The 17682-nt window shown below is 34.2% G+C and overlaps 2 protein-coding genes across 2 annotated transcripts in view; both read left to right on the top strand.

The window, feature by feature from the left end:
- Positions 1-17682, top strand: part of agap3 (ArfGAP with GTPase domain, ankyrin repeat and PH domain 3) — a 985397-nt gene that overhangs the window by 700688 nt on the left and 267027 nt on the right. The gene's annotated exons all lie outside the window — the stretch shown is intronic.
- On the top strand, positions 19-13645 carry cdk5 (cyclin dependent kinase 5). The gene is made up of 12 exons (NM_131719.2): positions 19-194; positions 3025-3113; positions 3203-3270; positions 4410-4470; positions 4559-4615; positions 5920-6015; positions 7248-7322; positions 7757-7853; positions 7935-8004; positions 8772-8832; positions 10161-10241; positions 11702-13645. Exons 1-12 carry the CDS (start codon positions 158-160, stop codon positions 11786-11788), a joined length of 879 nt encoding a protein of 292 aa, NP_571794.1. The 5' UTR covers positions 19-157; the 3' UTR covers positions 11789-13645.

Raw genomic sequence — 17682 nt, 5'->3', positions numbered from 1 at the left:
TCAGCGGGTCGCCATCTTGTAGCTCTGCTCTCTTCATGTTGCGTACTACGCCCCTTGTTGATAAAAAACGACATTAATCAGCGGTACAATTAAACCCCTGCTTATTAATTCGTAGAAAAAACGAGCAGCCAGGACGTTTTAATAACTGGCTGAAACCATGCAAAAGTATGAGAAGCTGGAGAAGATAGGAGAGGGTGAGTAAAGCACTGTCTGGCCTGAATGTCTGAAGCTAACGATAAATTGGAGATTTATTTATACACCACTAACAATAACGAAGGTTTGTTGTCATAAGACGTCAACCGTCTGTCAATCTGCAAAGCATTTGTGCCTTTATGTGCTTGTGTACTGAAGCCTAAAAGTCTTAATCTGTGGAGATCGAGCTCATTTTGATGCAGCTGGCTTTGAATCGGATAAATCAGCACACCTTTCACACCTGCTAAATGACATTATCGCTGTTATTGAGAGAAATAGAGCTGGTAAAGTGATGATTTGTTATCCCGTTGATTGATATTTCATTTTAGCAACATTAACAGGGTTTTCTTTGATCCAGCAAATGCTGGTAGCCATGATGAAACGTAAAGTGTGTTTTCCTCTAGGGGGCGCGCGAGGGCTTAAAATAGGCTTTTCTCCTTTTGAGTTGTATTTACATCATAAAACAATATTTAGATTTTTTTTGTGAAGAGTCCTGTAATGAAAAGTTACCAATAGAAATATATGAATAAATATGGGTCAAATATTTCAATTAAATAAAACCAACCATTCAATCATATACGACAGTGATTGGTCTGCACTGATATTTGATGAGAAGGGTAATATATACCACGTGGTTCAAAAGGTTAAAAGTTACAATTATTTTAATAATTCTTTATAATAATTTCTACACAATTTAAATGACAGTTTTTATCAGGTTGCGAATCACAGGGAAGTTTGGGGAGATAGACCCCCCTAATTGACCACTGAAGAAGGTCAAAACAAGATGTATAGGGGGATCAGTTCTTTAACACTGAGAAATATTTCACTCTAATCTGTATTTTAAATAATAATGTTAATAATTAAAATAATAGATAATATAAATATAGATTTGACCACCCCTATAATGGTTCAAACCATTGTTAATGCATAATTGCGCCAATCAATTGCATCTATTTAAGAAGAAAGTCTTAAAGCGGCAGATCTAGAGCACCAATAGACATCATGTTCACCACACTTTGTTTTCTCATAAAAAAGATGTTGTATCTATATTTAGCCTGAAAATAAAATCAAATTCGATGCATTGTTTGTAGTTTAACCTTCAGTAACATCTGAAACAGCTAATCAGAGAATACTGTCGATCAGAATACACTAAATATCCCTCAAAACGCTGAAAGCTTAAATGCATTTTATCAATAAGCTAGATGTAATTAAAAATATTTTTTATTTATGTATTTGACATGGACATCACAATTACACTGGACAACCAAATGCATTTGTTTAAGTGTTTTAGCAAACTTGCTAATTCTCAACACCTGTCCACAGGAGGCTTAAAATTGACAAAATAGAAATATAATAAAACATACATAACATTACATTTCTTTACATAAAATTACTGCAGGAAAAAGCAAAGGCGACATGATCCAACTAACTAACGATAGACTATTTGTGCAAACACTGCTGTTTTGTTTTTATCCACTTTTTAAGAGCACTACTAAAAATATTTAGATTACTTTCTGCTTTAAAACTAACCGGTAAATCATAATATATTAACATTATTATTATTAGCATACATAAATTACTGAAGCGTGTATTACACAAACTAACAACTGACAAGCAGTTGAGCCTCCTGGTCGTCAATGTATAATTTGCACAGTTCTTTATCCCCCTAAACCACGCATTTGTTTTATTTTTATTTAACAGTTGTTCTGCGATAAATGTAAAATATGGTGATTATTATGATCATATATTTGTCATCTATATACATATTAGAAGGACATTTTTAATTTTGTAGAGAGTTGTGTGATAAAAAGTTACTAATAGAATTATATGAGTTAATATGGGTCACATTCAATCGAATAATACTAACCAATCAATCATAAAACGACAGTGATTGGTCTGCACTGATATTTGATGAAAGGGGTAACATACCATGTGGTTCACAAGGTTGAAAGTTACAATTATTTTTATAATTCTTTAGCATAATTTCTACTCAATTTAAATGAGTTTTTATCAGTGTGCAAATTACAGGAGAGTTTGGGGCGTTTGATGTGATTGGTAACGTGTACCGCCATTATTTAGTTTTTTTTTTACATAATTAACATCAAATTGAAATGGCAGTACAGGGTTCAACGCTATAGATTTTTTCTACAGGTCCGATCGGGCCAGTGGTTCAGATTTTTACTTGCCCTGGCAAAATTTTCACTGGCCCCACCAAAAAAAGGGAAGTTAATAGCTATTTTTTGCCACGTTTTAAATAATGTGTCAAAAAAAAAGTCTGTGAATCTACAATTTTAATACTTAAAATAAATTGTAAATAAAAGTGTTATGCAAACAAAAAGAGCAGTACAGAAAATGTTAACAAAAGGTGGCCGACTTGTCAAACTGGCGGCAAACTGTGCAAAACATCACTTCATTTTTATTTTGTCGTGTTCGTCACACGTAAATGTCTACTTCCAAGACTTTAGAAACAGACATTTTCTTTTAGCCTTATAATTTGATGTTGCCGCCATGTTGCCGTTTCTTCGCTGTACTGGTTTTTAACAGGTTACAGAAACAAAATATCATGGTCAATCAGATAAGAGGAACCGGAAAGCAATATGGTGTTTATGACATCACAGAGAAGGTAGTGTTTAAAAACCTAAAAGCACAAAATTAAAATGCACATGATTTACATAGTCGCAGACAAATTAAATGTTAGTGACATCCGGTCTACTGTCCCAAGTGTCTCTCAAGCTGGCCCTGGGCCACCGGGCATGTCCTTATTGTTGAGCCTTGCAGTATTTATCTACTAAAGCACTTTTTTTGTTTTATTCTGTTGTACTCTGTCTTCAGGTACATATGGTACCGTTTTCAAGGCTAAAAACAGAGAAACGCACGAAATTGTGGCCCTCAAACGAGTCCGACTGGATGATGATGATGAGGTAAAGATGACGACGCTGCTGCTGGAATGACAATAATAATAATAATAGTAGTTATAATAAAAGTAATATAATTCTCCTTTCTGCTAAAGGGCGTACCAAGTTCAGCTTTACGAGAAATTTGCCTCCTGAAAGAACTGAAGCATAAAAACATTGTAAGGTATGTTTGTTTAGTTGTTATTAATAGTACGTTTGAACTAACGATGTCCATTGAACTGACAATTATATTTCCAATATTGTAAATATTATATTATTGTAGATGTGGCACCATTGGTTGTAATATGCATTCATCGGCCACTTTATTAGGTACACCTGTTCAACTGCATCTATTCTGCCTTGTATCAACGGCTCAGGAGGATGGTGGTGGTGTAATGGTGTGAGGGATATTTTCTTGGCACACTTTGAGCCCATTAGTACCAGTTGAGCATCTTGTCAAGCCACAGTCTATCTGAGTATTGTTGCTGACCATGTCCATCGCTTTATGACCGGGGTGGGCAAACTCGGTCCTGGAGGGCCAGTGTCCTGCACAGTTTAGCTCCAACTCTAATCAAACACACCTGCTTATAGATTTCTATGGATCATGAAGACACTGATTAGCATGTTCAGGTGTTTTTGATTAGTGTTGGAGCTAAACTATGCAGGACACCGGCCCTCCAGGATCAAGTTTGCCCACCCCTGCTTTATGACCACAGTGTACACATCTTCTGATGGCTTCTGATTCCCTTTATGTCATAAAGCGCAAATCAACTCCGACTGGTTTCTTGAACATGACAATGAGTTCACTGTTCTCAAATGGCTCCCACAGTCACCAGAACTCTATCCAATAGAGCACCTTTTGGGATGTGATAGAACGGGAGATTCGCATCATGGATGTGCAGCCGATGCTATCATGTCAGCATGGACCAAAATCTCTGAGGAATATTTCCAGTATTTTGTTAAATCTATGCCATGAAATTAAGGCAGTTCTGAAGGCAAAATCGGGTCCAACCCGGTACTAGTAAGGTGTACCTATTAAAGTGTCCAGTGAGTGTTGATTGGAATTATTTAAAAACGTTTATTGTTATCAGTAAATGGGGATATATGTTTTGTATTGACTTTTAAAAAATATTTTCGGTTTTGATCATAATTTTCTTATTGATATAAATAAATAAGGATGTCACAAATTTTTTTGTAGCATATGAATTTGACCTTTTAAGTTGCTTTTTAAAAAAAAAAAAAAAAAACATTTTAAAATAACTCTTAATCTTGATAAATAATAAAATAAAAACGCTGCATAAACTACACTATTTGTTCCTGCAGGTTACATGACGTCCTTCACAGTGATAAGAAACTCACATTAGTGTTTGAATACTGTGATCAGGTAAGACCGTCATCATAACTGCTTTATTTTTATTACTATCATCATTTATTTTTTCTTTTTGTAACATCTGTTTTTGTCTATTAAACAGGATTTGAAGAAATACTTTGACAGCTGTAATGGTGACTTGGATCCAGAGATTGTCAAGGTTTGATTTTATTTATTTTTTAAATCTATAAATCCCTGAATTCATTTATGTATTCATTTGTTTGTTGTTTGTAATTGTATATGTATTATTGAAAGGTTCTTGCCATGAAAATAGCCTTGTTTGCTGACATGGCATTAAATAAAAAATACATTACATTACATGAATCCCTTAAAGTAATACAGTGCGTCTGGAAAGTATTCATAACATGATTCAATTAATTTATTTCCTCAATTTTACAGACAATACCCCATAATGACAATGTGAAAAAATATTTTTTGGAAATTAATTAATTTATTAAAATTTATTAAAAATAAAAAAATGCTGAAAAATCACATTTACATCAGTATTCACAGCCTTTGCTCAATACTTTGTTGATGGCAGCAATTACAGCCTCAAGTCGTTTTGAATATGATGCCACAAGCTTGGCACACCTGTCTTTGGGAAATTTTGCCCATTCCTCTTTGCAGTACCTCTCGAGCTCTATCAGGTTGGATGGGAAACGACATTGTACAGCCATTTTCAGATCTCTCCAGAGATGTTCAATAGGATTTAGATCTGGGGTCTGGCTGGGCCACTCAAGGACATTCACTGAGTTGTTGTGAAGCCACTCCATTGATATTTTGGTTATTAATCACCTTCCTGACTAAGGTCCTTCTCCCCCAATCACTCAGCTTAGATGGCCGGCCAGCTCCAGGAAGTCCTGGTGGTTTCAAACATCTTCCACCTACATATGATGGAGGCCACTGTGCTCATTGGAACGTTCAAAGCAGCAGAAATCTTTCTGTAACCTTCCTCAGCCTTGTGCCTCGAGACAATCCTGTTCCCATTTCCCAATTCCTTTGTCTTTATGCTTGGTTTGTGCTTTGACATGCACATTTGTCAACCCTGGGACCTTATATAGACAGGTGTATTCCTTTTCAGATTATGTCCAATCAACTGAATTTAGCACAGGTGAACTCCAATTAAGCTGCTGAAACATCTCAAGAATGATCAGTGGAAGCAGAATGTACCTGAGCTCAATTTAGAGCTTCATGGCAAAGGATGTTAATACTTCTGTACATGTAATTTTTATTTGTTATAAATTTGCAACAATTTCAAAAACTCTTTTTTTCACATTGTCAGTATGAGATATTGTGTGTAGAATTTTGAGGAAATTAACTCACTTTGGAATAAGTCTGTAACATAAAATGTGGAAAAAGTGAAGCACTATGAATACTTTCCGGATGTACTGCATATCAGAGGGGAGATTTTTTTAATATTTGAAGCATCAGATAATACAGCATTTATTATTTTTGTCCTCGCAGTCTTTTATGTACCAGTTGTTGAAGGGTCTCGCCTTCTGCCACAGCAGAAATGTTCTCCACCGTGACCTTAAACCACAAAACCTGCTCATCAACAGAGTGAGTAAATAAAAAATAAAAAAAACATCCCTAAGATTCAACTCTTCGACACTCATCTTTATTATTCATGCTTTGTGTCATGAGATGCGATTGGTTTGTGTTATATATGATTATAAATAGAGCTCTCAAATAATATTGACACTTTGGTAAACGTGAGCAAAAAAGGCTGTAAAAAAGATGTCTTTTTATTATTTCCAGAACTGCAGAAGTTAGCTGGGTGTAAAGGTTGGGAAGTCTCCATAACTCGAATATGATGTCACTGACTTATTTTAAAGTGTTTCAAGAAAAAAAAGCATGTTCTCTACTCTCATACAAAAACAAACTCAAGCCTCTCCGTTTTTGTTTGTGTTAATATTTTAAGGAAAAAGGCAAAAGGTCCAAAACTATATATTTTTTCCAATAACAATATTATTTTGCTCATATCTACCAAAGTTGCCTATTCGTGTAGGAAGTGTTTCGCAAGTTACTTAAAAAAAAACTTAAAATACAAATTAAATTAATAAAATTGTATTTAAATTACTTCATATTCTTATTACTTTGCTTCATTACTCAAGTCATTTAATTACTTGACTACATATGATTACTTGGGTTCAGAAAATCTCAAAGCTTAAAAAGTGTAAGTTAAACTCTCAAATCTTTTAAGTCAAATGGAGCATTTTTAGCTTTATTTTAAAAAAATCTTAAAGTTTTTAGTTTTTATTTATTCATTTATTTTTAATTGACAAGAATGTTCAATCTTTTTTGGACAAATTTGCTGAAAGCCGATGATCCCCTTCAAATGTTGACTATTGTAAATACACACACTATATATACACACACTATATATACATACACTGTCCCGACTGGGTGTCCATTCTTCGTACGTGGATCACTGAGTTAGCTGGATTTGGATATTGACGATTTTACAGACCTGTAAACTGTGTTTGTAATTGTACCTTTTTTGTTTTGCTTTTGTCTTTTGTCATGTCTTTATGGGACCCTCTTGAAAATAAGATTAGTTTCATCTTATCCTTTAAATAAATTGAAATGGTTAACTTTCAATGTACCATATTTATAGTTAAACTGTAATTAATTTACCTAAAATGATAAGTAATCTGTTAAAGTAACTTTGTAACTATTTAATCCCAGCACTGAGTGTGTAAGGCACCATAATCAAGTTGGAATTGTTTTATTTCTGCTTGTGCTACTAAAAGCGCTTTCTCTTTAATTCTGTATTTTTGTGTTGTCTTCAGAACGGGGAACTGAAGTTGGCTGATTTCGGCTTGGCCAGAGCGTTTGGGATCCCTGTACGCTGTTATTCTGCTGAGGTCAGAGACGCCACTTTTCTTTATATTGTTGGTTTTATTTCCAGGTCTACATGAAATCAAAATGTACAATGTTTGTTTTGCTAGCGCACTTTCTTGTTCTTTGGGTGAACAATTAATCAGTGTAAGTAATTCGTTAAACAAATAAGTTTGTTTTGGTCTTCAATCTTCAATCAAAGTCTGAGCAATTGTTTCTGCATTTGGATTGGCTCCTTTTCTGTTGACATCAGTTTGACGGCTTCAGCCACAATATTCTTTACCACGCCCCTTTTACTTTTAGTGGCTTTGAGGAAATTATGCAAAATAAGGAAGCCCCGCCCCCTAATGATTATTCAGTTTCAGAGAGAAGTACATCAGCATTACTCTAATAAAAGTCTCAGTAACTTCCGGTTCGTGTAGACTATAGCAGTTTTAATCTTTTTGTTGGTTTTGTTCAGGTGGTGACGTTGTGGTACAGGCCTCCGGATGTACTGTTTGGTGCTAAACTCTACTCTACCTCTATCGACATGTGGTCTGCAGGCTGTATATTTGCAGGTACAACAAAACACTATTTTATTGTCTTGTAATATTGATAATAACTATAGTATATAAAGTATTATTATAATTTTTTTGTAGAACTGGCAAATGCAGGACGGCCTTTATTTCCTGGTAACGATGTGGACGATCAGCTAAAGAGGATCTTTCGATATCCTTTACATCCAGACGATCCTTTTAAGATTAATATGGATAAAACAGTACTACTGTTATTTATCTATAATTGTTATTAACAAAGTTTTTTTGGTGGTTATATGTGTAGTAATTCCATTGGGGGTTTTGCTGTGTGTATATATGAACAAGGGTAAAATAAGTCATGTTTTTTTTCTGTTGACATGAAATTGTATGAAACAGTAAACTAATAACACACAAGTTTCACTTTATGAAACAAATTATTAAAATAAATGGACTTTTCCTTAATATTCAATTTATATATATTATATATAATATATATTATATATATTATATATAATATATATTATATATATTATATATAATATATATAATATTATATATATATAATATATGTTATATATATATATATATATATATATATATATATTATATTTATTAATATATATATATATATATATATATATATATATTAATAAAAAAAAAAATATATATATATATATATTACCTCAAGTTAATATCTCAGGTTTCTACTATTATTTCAACTTAATAATAATAATAAATTATTTATTTATTTTAAGTGATTCAAATGCAATACATTTCAGTTAGTTACCAAGGCAACTGTTCTCACTTTTGGGTTAAATTAGCATTTTCTTCATAATTCCTCTGCCAAGTAATATAATTAAGTTGCCAAGCTTGTTGCTAAAAGTAGGCAGATTAATAAAGGGTGAGTGGTGGTAGTTTTTATAATAATAACCTGTGTGATTAACTTTAACATTCTGCCACATTGCTGGGAACGCCAACAGAAGAACAGTGGCAGACTATGAATAAACTTCCAGATTATAAGGTACATCACTCACCTGTCTGAAAAATAAACAGCGCACAGTAACAAGGGGAATGTGTGCACAGAAATGAGCAATTTGAGAAATACAGTGGTCTCTCGCGGTTCACCTTTCACAGCCTTGCAGATTTTCTCTGTATAATTAGACACTTTTTTTACAGCGCATTGTGTTCTACGTCCTGATTAGCACATTGTGTTCTGCGTCCTGATTGGCTGTAGACCATCTCCTCCGTGCCGTCTCCTGTACAGTACAAAATGCGTTCAGCTTGCTAAAATTAACATAAATCAAGCAGTGTGACTCTGAAGTATGTTTGCAAGTTTTCTCTCTACAAATCCCTGCACCGTCAAAGGCACCTGCGGAAGTACCCAAAAGGCTGAAGTAGATGCTAACTTATCGCACAAAAAGTTGGACTTCTAGACATGATAAAGACAAGTTTCGTAGCTGTAGGACACCATTACGGAATAAATAAATCTTCGGCTCTTTACATAAAAAAGGACGGAAATAACATAAAGATGACAGCAGCTATAAGCTTCAACAAAGTTACAATAAGGGTTGTAACTGTCTGCAACAAGACCATCGTAAGCATGGAGTCTGCTTTGGATTAGATTAGATTAGATTAGATTAGATTCAACTTTATTGTCATTACACATGTACAAGTACAATGCAACGAAATGCAGTTTAGGTCTAACCAGCAGTGCAACAGCAGCAAGTGCAGGATACAGGTATATATATTTAGCTTTGAGTATCAGTGATTGCAGGAAAAATGTTGATGCCTGTCTGAGAAAAGCCTATAAAGTGTGCAGTGAGGGGTTCTACAGCCTTAAAACATCTATTCATTCATTAATTTTCCTTCGGCTTAGTCCCTTTATAGCATATGAATTACACAGTGAATGCCCATCCAGCTGCAACACATTACTGGGAAACATCCATACACACATTTTTACACACATACACTACGGCCAATTTAGTTTATTCAATTCAGCTATAGCATATGTCTTTGGACTGAGGGTGATACCGGAGCACCCAGAGAAAACCCATGCCAACACGTGGAGAACATGCAAACTTCACACAGATATGCCAACTGACCCAGCTGTGACTCGAACCAGCAACCTTCTTGCTGTGAGGCGACAGTGCTAACCACTGAGTCACCGTGTCGCCCTTAAAACATCTATAATAATTGTAAAAAAATAAAGCTGACTACTTTACGGATTTCAGGTTATTTTAAGAACGTAGCTCCTGTGATTAACGAGGGACCACTGTACTCAGTAATTGGCTGCATATATTTTTAATTTATTTATATATTGTTTTAAATATTTATTTGATATTTCAATAGCCGTACCCGATGTATCCAGCTACTACATCACTTGTGAACGTCGTGCCGAAACTCAGCAGCACCGGCAGAGATTTACTACAGGTATATTATTTGCATTATCATAACAATCGCAGCTGAAATCAAAATGATTAGCTCTCCTGTGATTTAATTATTTTGCTTTTTAGGTATATATTTCCCAAGTGCTTTTTAACAGAGCAAGGACATTTTCACAGTAATTCCTATAATATTTTTTCTTCTGTAGAAAGCCTTTTTGCCCTGAAATAAAAGCAGTTTTAAATTTTTTAAAACCAATTTTAAGGTCAATATTATTACCCCCCTTAACATTTTGTTTATTTTAGTTGTCCACACAGAACAAACACCTGTTGTCCAATAACTTGCCCAATTACCATACATTGCAAAATTGTAATGTAATGTGTATTTATATAGTGCATTTATTGTGTATGGCCATACACACAATGTGCTTTACAATCATGAGGGGGGGTCTCCCCACACCACTACCAGTGTGCAGCATCCACTTTGATGATGTGACAGCAGCCACAGGACAACGGCGCCAGTGCGCTCACCACACACCAGCTATAGTTGTAGTGGAGAGACAGTGATCCAGCCAATTTCTTGGATGGGGATGATCAGTAAGGGCCGATGGAGGGACTTTGGTCAGGACACCGGGTATACACCACTACGCTTTACGAGAAGTGCCATGGGATTTTTAACAAGAGTCAGGACCTCAGTTTAACAACGGTGCATACTGACAGTATAATGTCCCCTTCACTATACTGGGGCATTGGGACTCAACACAGACTGCAGGTTGAGCTCCCGCTGCTGACCTCATTAACACCACTTCCAACTGCAACCTAGATTTCCCATGTGGTCTCTCATCCAGGTATTGACCAGGCTCAGCCCTGCTTGGCTTCAGTGCGTAACTGGTCTTGGGCTACAGGTAGATATGGCTGTGGCATTAACATTATTAACCTAATTAGGTCTTCAAATAGTGTCCTGCAAAATATAATGTACTGTCATCATGGCAAAGACAAATAAATAAGTTGGAAATTAGTTGTTCCTAAATTGGAGATGAGTCATTAAAACTATTATGTTTAGAAACGTTGGACCAGTGCTGGGGTCAAGTCGGAGAACTCACTCTTTTCCACCGGGCTCTGGACTGGTTGGGGAAATTTTAAATTAAACGGGAAAAAAAATCAATAACAATTGGCAACATTGCAACATACAGAACCTGGGTAGTTTAAAATAATATAAATAAATAAATAAATATATATATATATATATATATATATATATATATATATATATATATATATATATATATATATATATATATATATATATATATATATTTGATATATATTTGATATATATATATATCATTTTTATTTTTTTAATGTTGAAAAAAAACTATTTTAAAGCACTTGTGAAATATTTCAATAATAATTGCAGTTTTATATTAATTTTTGATTAACTGTATTTCATGATTGATGGTTTTGCTAAATGTTACTATTTTGTGACTTTTTGTTTTTATTTTTTTCTAGAATCTTCTGAAATGTAATCCAGTACAGCGAATCTCAGCAGAAGAAGCTCTACAGCACCCTTACTTTGCTGATTTCTGCCCACCATAAAAAAACAAAAACAAAAACTGCTCTCCAAATCATCATGTAGGAACACAGACGGGCCAGTTTTACCTCCTCAAACCCCCCTCAGCTTCTGCTTTCACCATAGGATAATAGAGGGACCACCAGACACTCCTCCATTAGTGATTATGGTTATGATTTGATCATACAGACATGATTATAATAGTGACTCTCTCTAATGCAGAGTGTGCTGCTGTTATTCGGCACAAATCTCCAAAAAGACCTTTATGTTGTTACTATGGTCTTAAAGGGATAGTTCATCAAAAATCAATTTGACATATTTCTTCATTAACAAAATGTGTGTTTTTAGCTGAAACACTGGTCATTGGGTGATTTATAAAATGCAAGTCAACAGCACTTTGGGAGTCAAAAAAAACACATACAGGCAAAATTAAAGGGATAGTTCACCCAAAACTGAAAATGCGTTATTCACTCTCTATTCAAAACCTTCATTCTGTTGAACATAAAAGAAGACATTTCGAAGAATGCTGGAAACCTGTAATCATTGACTTCCATAGCATTTGTTTTTCCTGCTATGGGTATCAATAGTACATCAGAAACGTGTTCAACATAATGAAGAAACACATAAAGGTTTGGAGTAAACAGTGAGAATTTGTTTTTGACTGAACTGTGCCTTTAATGATTGGAATAGTTGATTCCATGAGCATTATGAACTTCATTGTGTTTTATAAGACCTCAATTTATTGTCCAGAGCTGAATATATATGTATTTTGATTAGCCTGTATGTTATTTATTTATGTATTTATTTTTGACTCCATATCTTACTTGCAGTTTTATGAATCAACAAGGATCACAGTTTAAACCATAAGTCTTTTAATGTGTCACTGAATTAAAAGAAAGCGACCGTCTTTGATGACCCGAGGGTATTAAATCAACAGCAAAGTTTCATTTTTAATGGAATTATCGGAAAAAGTTCATCCAGACAAACAAAATTAGAGAATCGCATAACGTCAGACCATCTAAAGGGACAGTTCACCCAAAAATGAAAAATTCCTCGTAATTCCTCAAGTGCTTCTAAAGTTTTTTGAGTTTCTTCTGTTGAACAAAAATGCTGATGTTTTGAAGAATGTTGGAAAAAGCATCTCTAGTAGCAACGAAAAATACTCAATGGCTGTTTTTCACGTTCTTCAGTACATTTTCATTTATGTTCAATAAGAAAGCAACTCAAACAGGCTTTAAACAAGTGAAAGATTAAATGATCATTTTATTTTTTGCGTGAACTATCCATATAAACATTGATCATAGTCACATATATAGGTGAACTGTTATGTAAATTAAAAATGTTGATAATTTCTTCTAGCCTGCAAACCTTCAATCCTGGCCCTACATGATTCATTTAGTTGCCAAATGTTCTTCATTGGTCTCTGAAGGTTTACAAAACGCTGCGGTGGGGACTACAAAAAGCAGCAATTTCTTTATCTTATTATTATTTTTTTTTGTCTACGATCAAATGAGCATTATAATTGAATGAGGTACAGCGCACATCATTGATTTAGCACACGTTACGATATACAGTATATAAAGAAAAACCACCATAGAATTTTGTGTTGTACACAGTAATGGTAAAAAAAGTCTAGGTTGTGCGATTTTTCTATGAGCGAGATTTTAGCATTCATTTTAAACAACACTGTTATCGTTTTCCTATTCTTCATTTAAAGAAACGCTGCACCTTATTTTTTTTAAGTTAAACAGTTGAATTTGACTATATTTTTAAAAATGTATTCAGTTGATCTTTGTGTTTGGTGGGAACACTTTTAGCTAAGCTTAACATAAGTCATTGAATCAGATTAGACCATTAGCATCTCCCTCAAAAAAAAAAAAAAAAGTTGAGTTTTGATTATTTTCTTATTTAAAGAGTGACTCCATTTTAACCAATTTTTAAATATTCATTCATCAGATCTTCAGGTCCGGTGGGAGCACCGTTAGCTTAGCTTAGCATAAATCATTGAATCGGATTAGACCATTAACATCACGCTCAAAAATAATAAAGTTGAGTCTTAATAATTCTCCATTTTACAGCTTGACTCTTCTTTAGTTACATTGTGTACTAAGACTGCTGAAAATAGAATGTTCTATTTTCTGAGTCATAATCAAGGAACCTTTTTTAGGCACTGCGTAAGATCACTGCGCTTGTTTTAGCCATGATACAGCAACAAAGTTCCTTGCTTATTACGCCAGAATGACAGTAAAGTTCCAAGACAGCTGTTCATTTACTGCCAGTCTGACTACGCAATGTAACTACAGAAAAGTCAAGCTTCAAATTGGTAAAATATTTAAACTTTTTGTTTTATTGAGATGCTAATGGTCTAATCCGATTTAATGATCTATGCTAAGCTAAGCTAAAAGTGCTCGTAGACTCTGAGATACACTGAATGAATTGAAAATGGTGAAATTCAACTGTATAACTGTAGGGAGGTAATAAAATGAGCCTTTCCTTAAAAATTCGAAAATGGAGTGTTTTAATTTTGTTGTACATTCAGTAAAGATTAAAAAAAAAGTATGTTGTGCAACTACTTTTTTAGGAACAAGATTTTAGCATTCATTTTAAACAACACCATTAGCGTTTTCTTATTCTTCATTTAAAGGAACACTCACTTCTTTTTTCTTTTTTTTTTTTAATGGGCTCATTTTACAACTCCTGGAGTTAAAGTTAAGTTTCCCCATGTTTTAAAATCCATTCATCAGATCTCTGGGTCTGGTGGGAACACTTTTAGGTTAGCATAAACCATTGAATCAGATTAGACCATTAGCATCTCGCTCATCAAAAAAAAAAAAGTTGAGTCTTGATCATTTTATTTAATGCTTAATTCTTCTGTAGTTACGTTGTGAATGACGACAGACAGAAAATGAAATGTTGCATAATCAGGGAACCTTTTCAGGCATTGCATAATATCATTGCGCCCTGCTACAGCCATGAAATGGCAGAAAAGTTTTGTGATCATTACGCCAGAATATAGTTCCTAGCTAACTTTTCCTTTTCCGTCAGTCTGAATACACAATGAAACTTCAGAAGAGTCAAGGTTTAAATGAGAAAAATATCAGAAATTTTATTTATTTTTTTAGAGGCTAATGGTCTAATCCGATTCAATGATTTATGCTAAGCTAAGCTAAAAGTGCTCCCGCCAGACTCTTGAGACTAGCTGAATGAATTCAAAAATGGTCAAACTCAACTGTATAGCTTTAGGAGTGTCATAAAATGAGCTTATTTCCATAACAAAAACATGGAATGTTCCTTTAGAAAGACCTTTTTTGTTCAGTGGACCACAAGAATTGCCTTCAAGACTCTGAGCAATAGCTGTGTGCAAAGAACAATGCCTCATATTTCTGCGCATGCCAGTGTTATCGTTACACTTTGTGTGTTTTGTCGGGCCAAACAAAAATGATTTACATGCATTTTAGGTCAAATGGCCCGGAAGTCTGTGAAATATGGTAAAACTGAAACTTCCCCTTATTTCTGCTTCACATTCTCATCAGCTGTAGTAGATGTGCACCATTAGAGAACATCATCCATATCAACTTCCAGGCCTTTTATGGTGATTTTATGTTATTGATTCGAACAAGTAGGCTTAATATATTTATCTGAGAACGGTTAAGATTGCATTTTTTATTATTATTGTTATTATTAAACACTGTTTATTTATTCATATAGTAATATGTGATAAATTGATATTGAAATGAGGTGGTTTGGAGACTCGGGAAGGGACCATTTATGACATGAGAAACTGAGCAAATGTGTGAAGTGTTTTTGTTTTCATTATGATGATTATACGATTTGTTATGGAGACATAAACGCAGGATATTAGCGACAGTTAAAAAAGCTGTGCTGCTTATATTTCTTTCAAGATATCAGGAATGTAGCAGAGCTCTGTTCGCAACTCTTTATCAAGACATCAAATTTTTTTTTTTTTCCACAGTGGATTTGTCAAATTTGAAGAACAATGCAACAAGTTAATAAATATGTTTTCTGTAAACAAAAGTGTGTGTGTGTGTGTGTGTGTGTGTGTGAGTTTGTGCATTAGGCAACAGGATCATTCTGAAAATGTAGCCCTATCTACATTTCTGAGGTCATGAATTATGTAGCCAGAGCTACATATGGCTGCTTTACATATTTGAAACGAACGCTAGGCGGCGGTATGATGCAGTTCCTTTTCTTGCTTACCTGCTGACCACTTACCTTTGTATTGACGACTTTCCCCGTTACCAGTTTGTTTGGTAGCTCGTCATGTACGTCGGCGGACTTGAGACGCAGAGCAGAGTTGACCACGACAACGGGGTTCGAGTCCGGGGAAGAACCGGAAAAGCAGGTAAGACAAAAACAGAAGCCAAAATATAAACAAGTAAAATGACAGGGTGAGGATGTGGTTAAATCTGAAAACGTGGTAAAAGGAGAGGGCTTTTTTATTTTTAGGATTGCTTTTTTTAAACATTGTGATTGTCTTCAGGGATGTAGATAGGAGGGTCAGTTGGTGCTTTTTAAAACAATTGGTTGGGTTTAGGGAAGGGGGAGAGCGGGTCAATCATTTAGTCGTTTGATAGCAGCCTCTAGTGGATTTCAGCAAGAACAGCAGGCGCGAATGCCACTAACAAGAAAAAATTTGAGATCTCAAAAAGCATACACAGCTGCCCCCTGGTGGATGGGCGAAAACAAAAACGGCAAAAAAAAAAATTTAGCTCCTGGGACATATTTTGCCCTCTCCAGAAATGTATATAGGGGTACGGAATCAGAATGAGCCTGGGTTGGTATATGCACAATATGGGCTCCAGTAGATATAATGTTTGAGTTTCTTTCCTGTTTTTTTAAGGATATTGGTAATTACTGACTTCCATTGTTTTTGTTTTCTGTACGTCAATAGCTACCTCTTAATGAAACCCTTCCAAATATCTTCTGGTGTGTTTGACAGAACTCATAAAGTACTCATAGAATTTAAAAGTACTTGAAGGGAGAGTAAATAATAATATTGGGGGAACTATTCCTACTACTGATTTCTGCTGGCAAGTAATAGAAACTATCATAGTATTGGTATGCTATGGAATGTTACTGTGGGTCTCTACTGGTAACTTTCTCTCTTATTGGTGCTATTTGAAAACCAATACATTAGAACCCATTCAAATGTACTGGTTTAAATTGTAGCATTTTCTGGTGTTGTGGACGCTTCACTCAAAAAATGTATTTTATTTTTTTTTGCTGCTTGTTCAGACTAATTTACAATGAGTTAAAAAACACAATTCTTGAAGTTTTTTGGGACAACTTAATTGATTCAATTAATTCAATCAACTTAAAATTTTAAAAACCATAAGATTAACTTAATTTGAATTGGGACAACATGAAGGGATTGTGTGGAAACCAGCATGTTTTTTACAATGTTCTGTGGTGGTTTCTATTTTGTATTTAATGGTATCTATGATCTATGAATTTCATTTTTTTTTCCAGCAGGGATCAGTGTTAAGCTAGTTAAGAAAGTAATCAATTACATCATTAAAATGACATTTATAATTACATTGTAAGAAAAGTAACTTAAGTAATTTAATTGCCAGAAACTGGACTTAAAATTCAAACATATTGCAATACAGACAATAGAAATTAATGAATTCTTTAAATCTGAATTTTCTAACATAAGTAATTCCTTAAACCTTTTTTTTAAATTTACACAATTAATTTTTTCCATAGATTTTATCAATCAAAACCAAAATCTTTTAAATGAATGACTTTATATTTCATACATATTGATGTAAATTTAACTGTTTCTTAGCTGTCGGACAAATAAAACCTTCTTTATTTGAAAGGTTGAGTTAATATGCAAACTATCTGAATAACAAAGTATATACAGTTGAAGTTAGAATTATTAGCCCCCCTTTGAATT

The sequence above is a fragment of the Danio rerio genome, chromosome 24 (genome assembly GCF_049306965.1).
Source record: "Danio rerio strain Tuebingen ecotype United States chromosome 24, GRCz12tu, whole genome shotgun sequence".
In the NCBI taxonomy this organism is placed as follows: Eukaryota; Metazoa; Chordata; class Actinopteri; order Cypriniformes; family Danionidae; genus Danio; species Danio rerio.
Note: the sequence above shows the minus strand (reverse complement) of the source record. Positions and strands in the feature narration are given on the sequence as shown.

Bases quoted from the DNA above. Each gene is read 5' to 3' on its own strand.
- cdk5 (NM_131719.2), top strand. From the start codon at position 158: ATGCAAAAGTATGAGAAGCTGGAGAAGATAGGAGAGG. The intron at 195-3,024 runs GTGAGTAAAGCA...CTCTGTCTTCAG, and splicing joins GCTGGAGAAGATAGGAGAGG to GTACATATGGTACCGTTTTC. The intron at 3,271-4,409 runs GTATGTTTGTTT...TTGTTCCTGCAG, and splicing joins AAGCATAAAAACATTGTAAG to GTTACATGACGTCCTTCACA.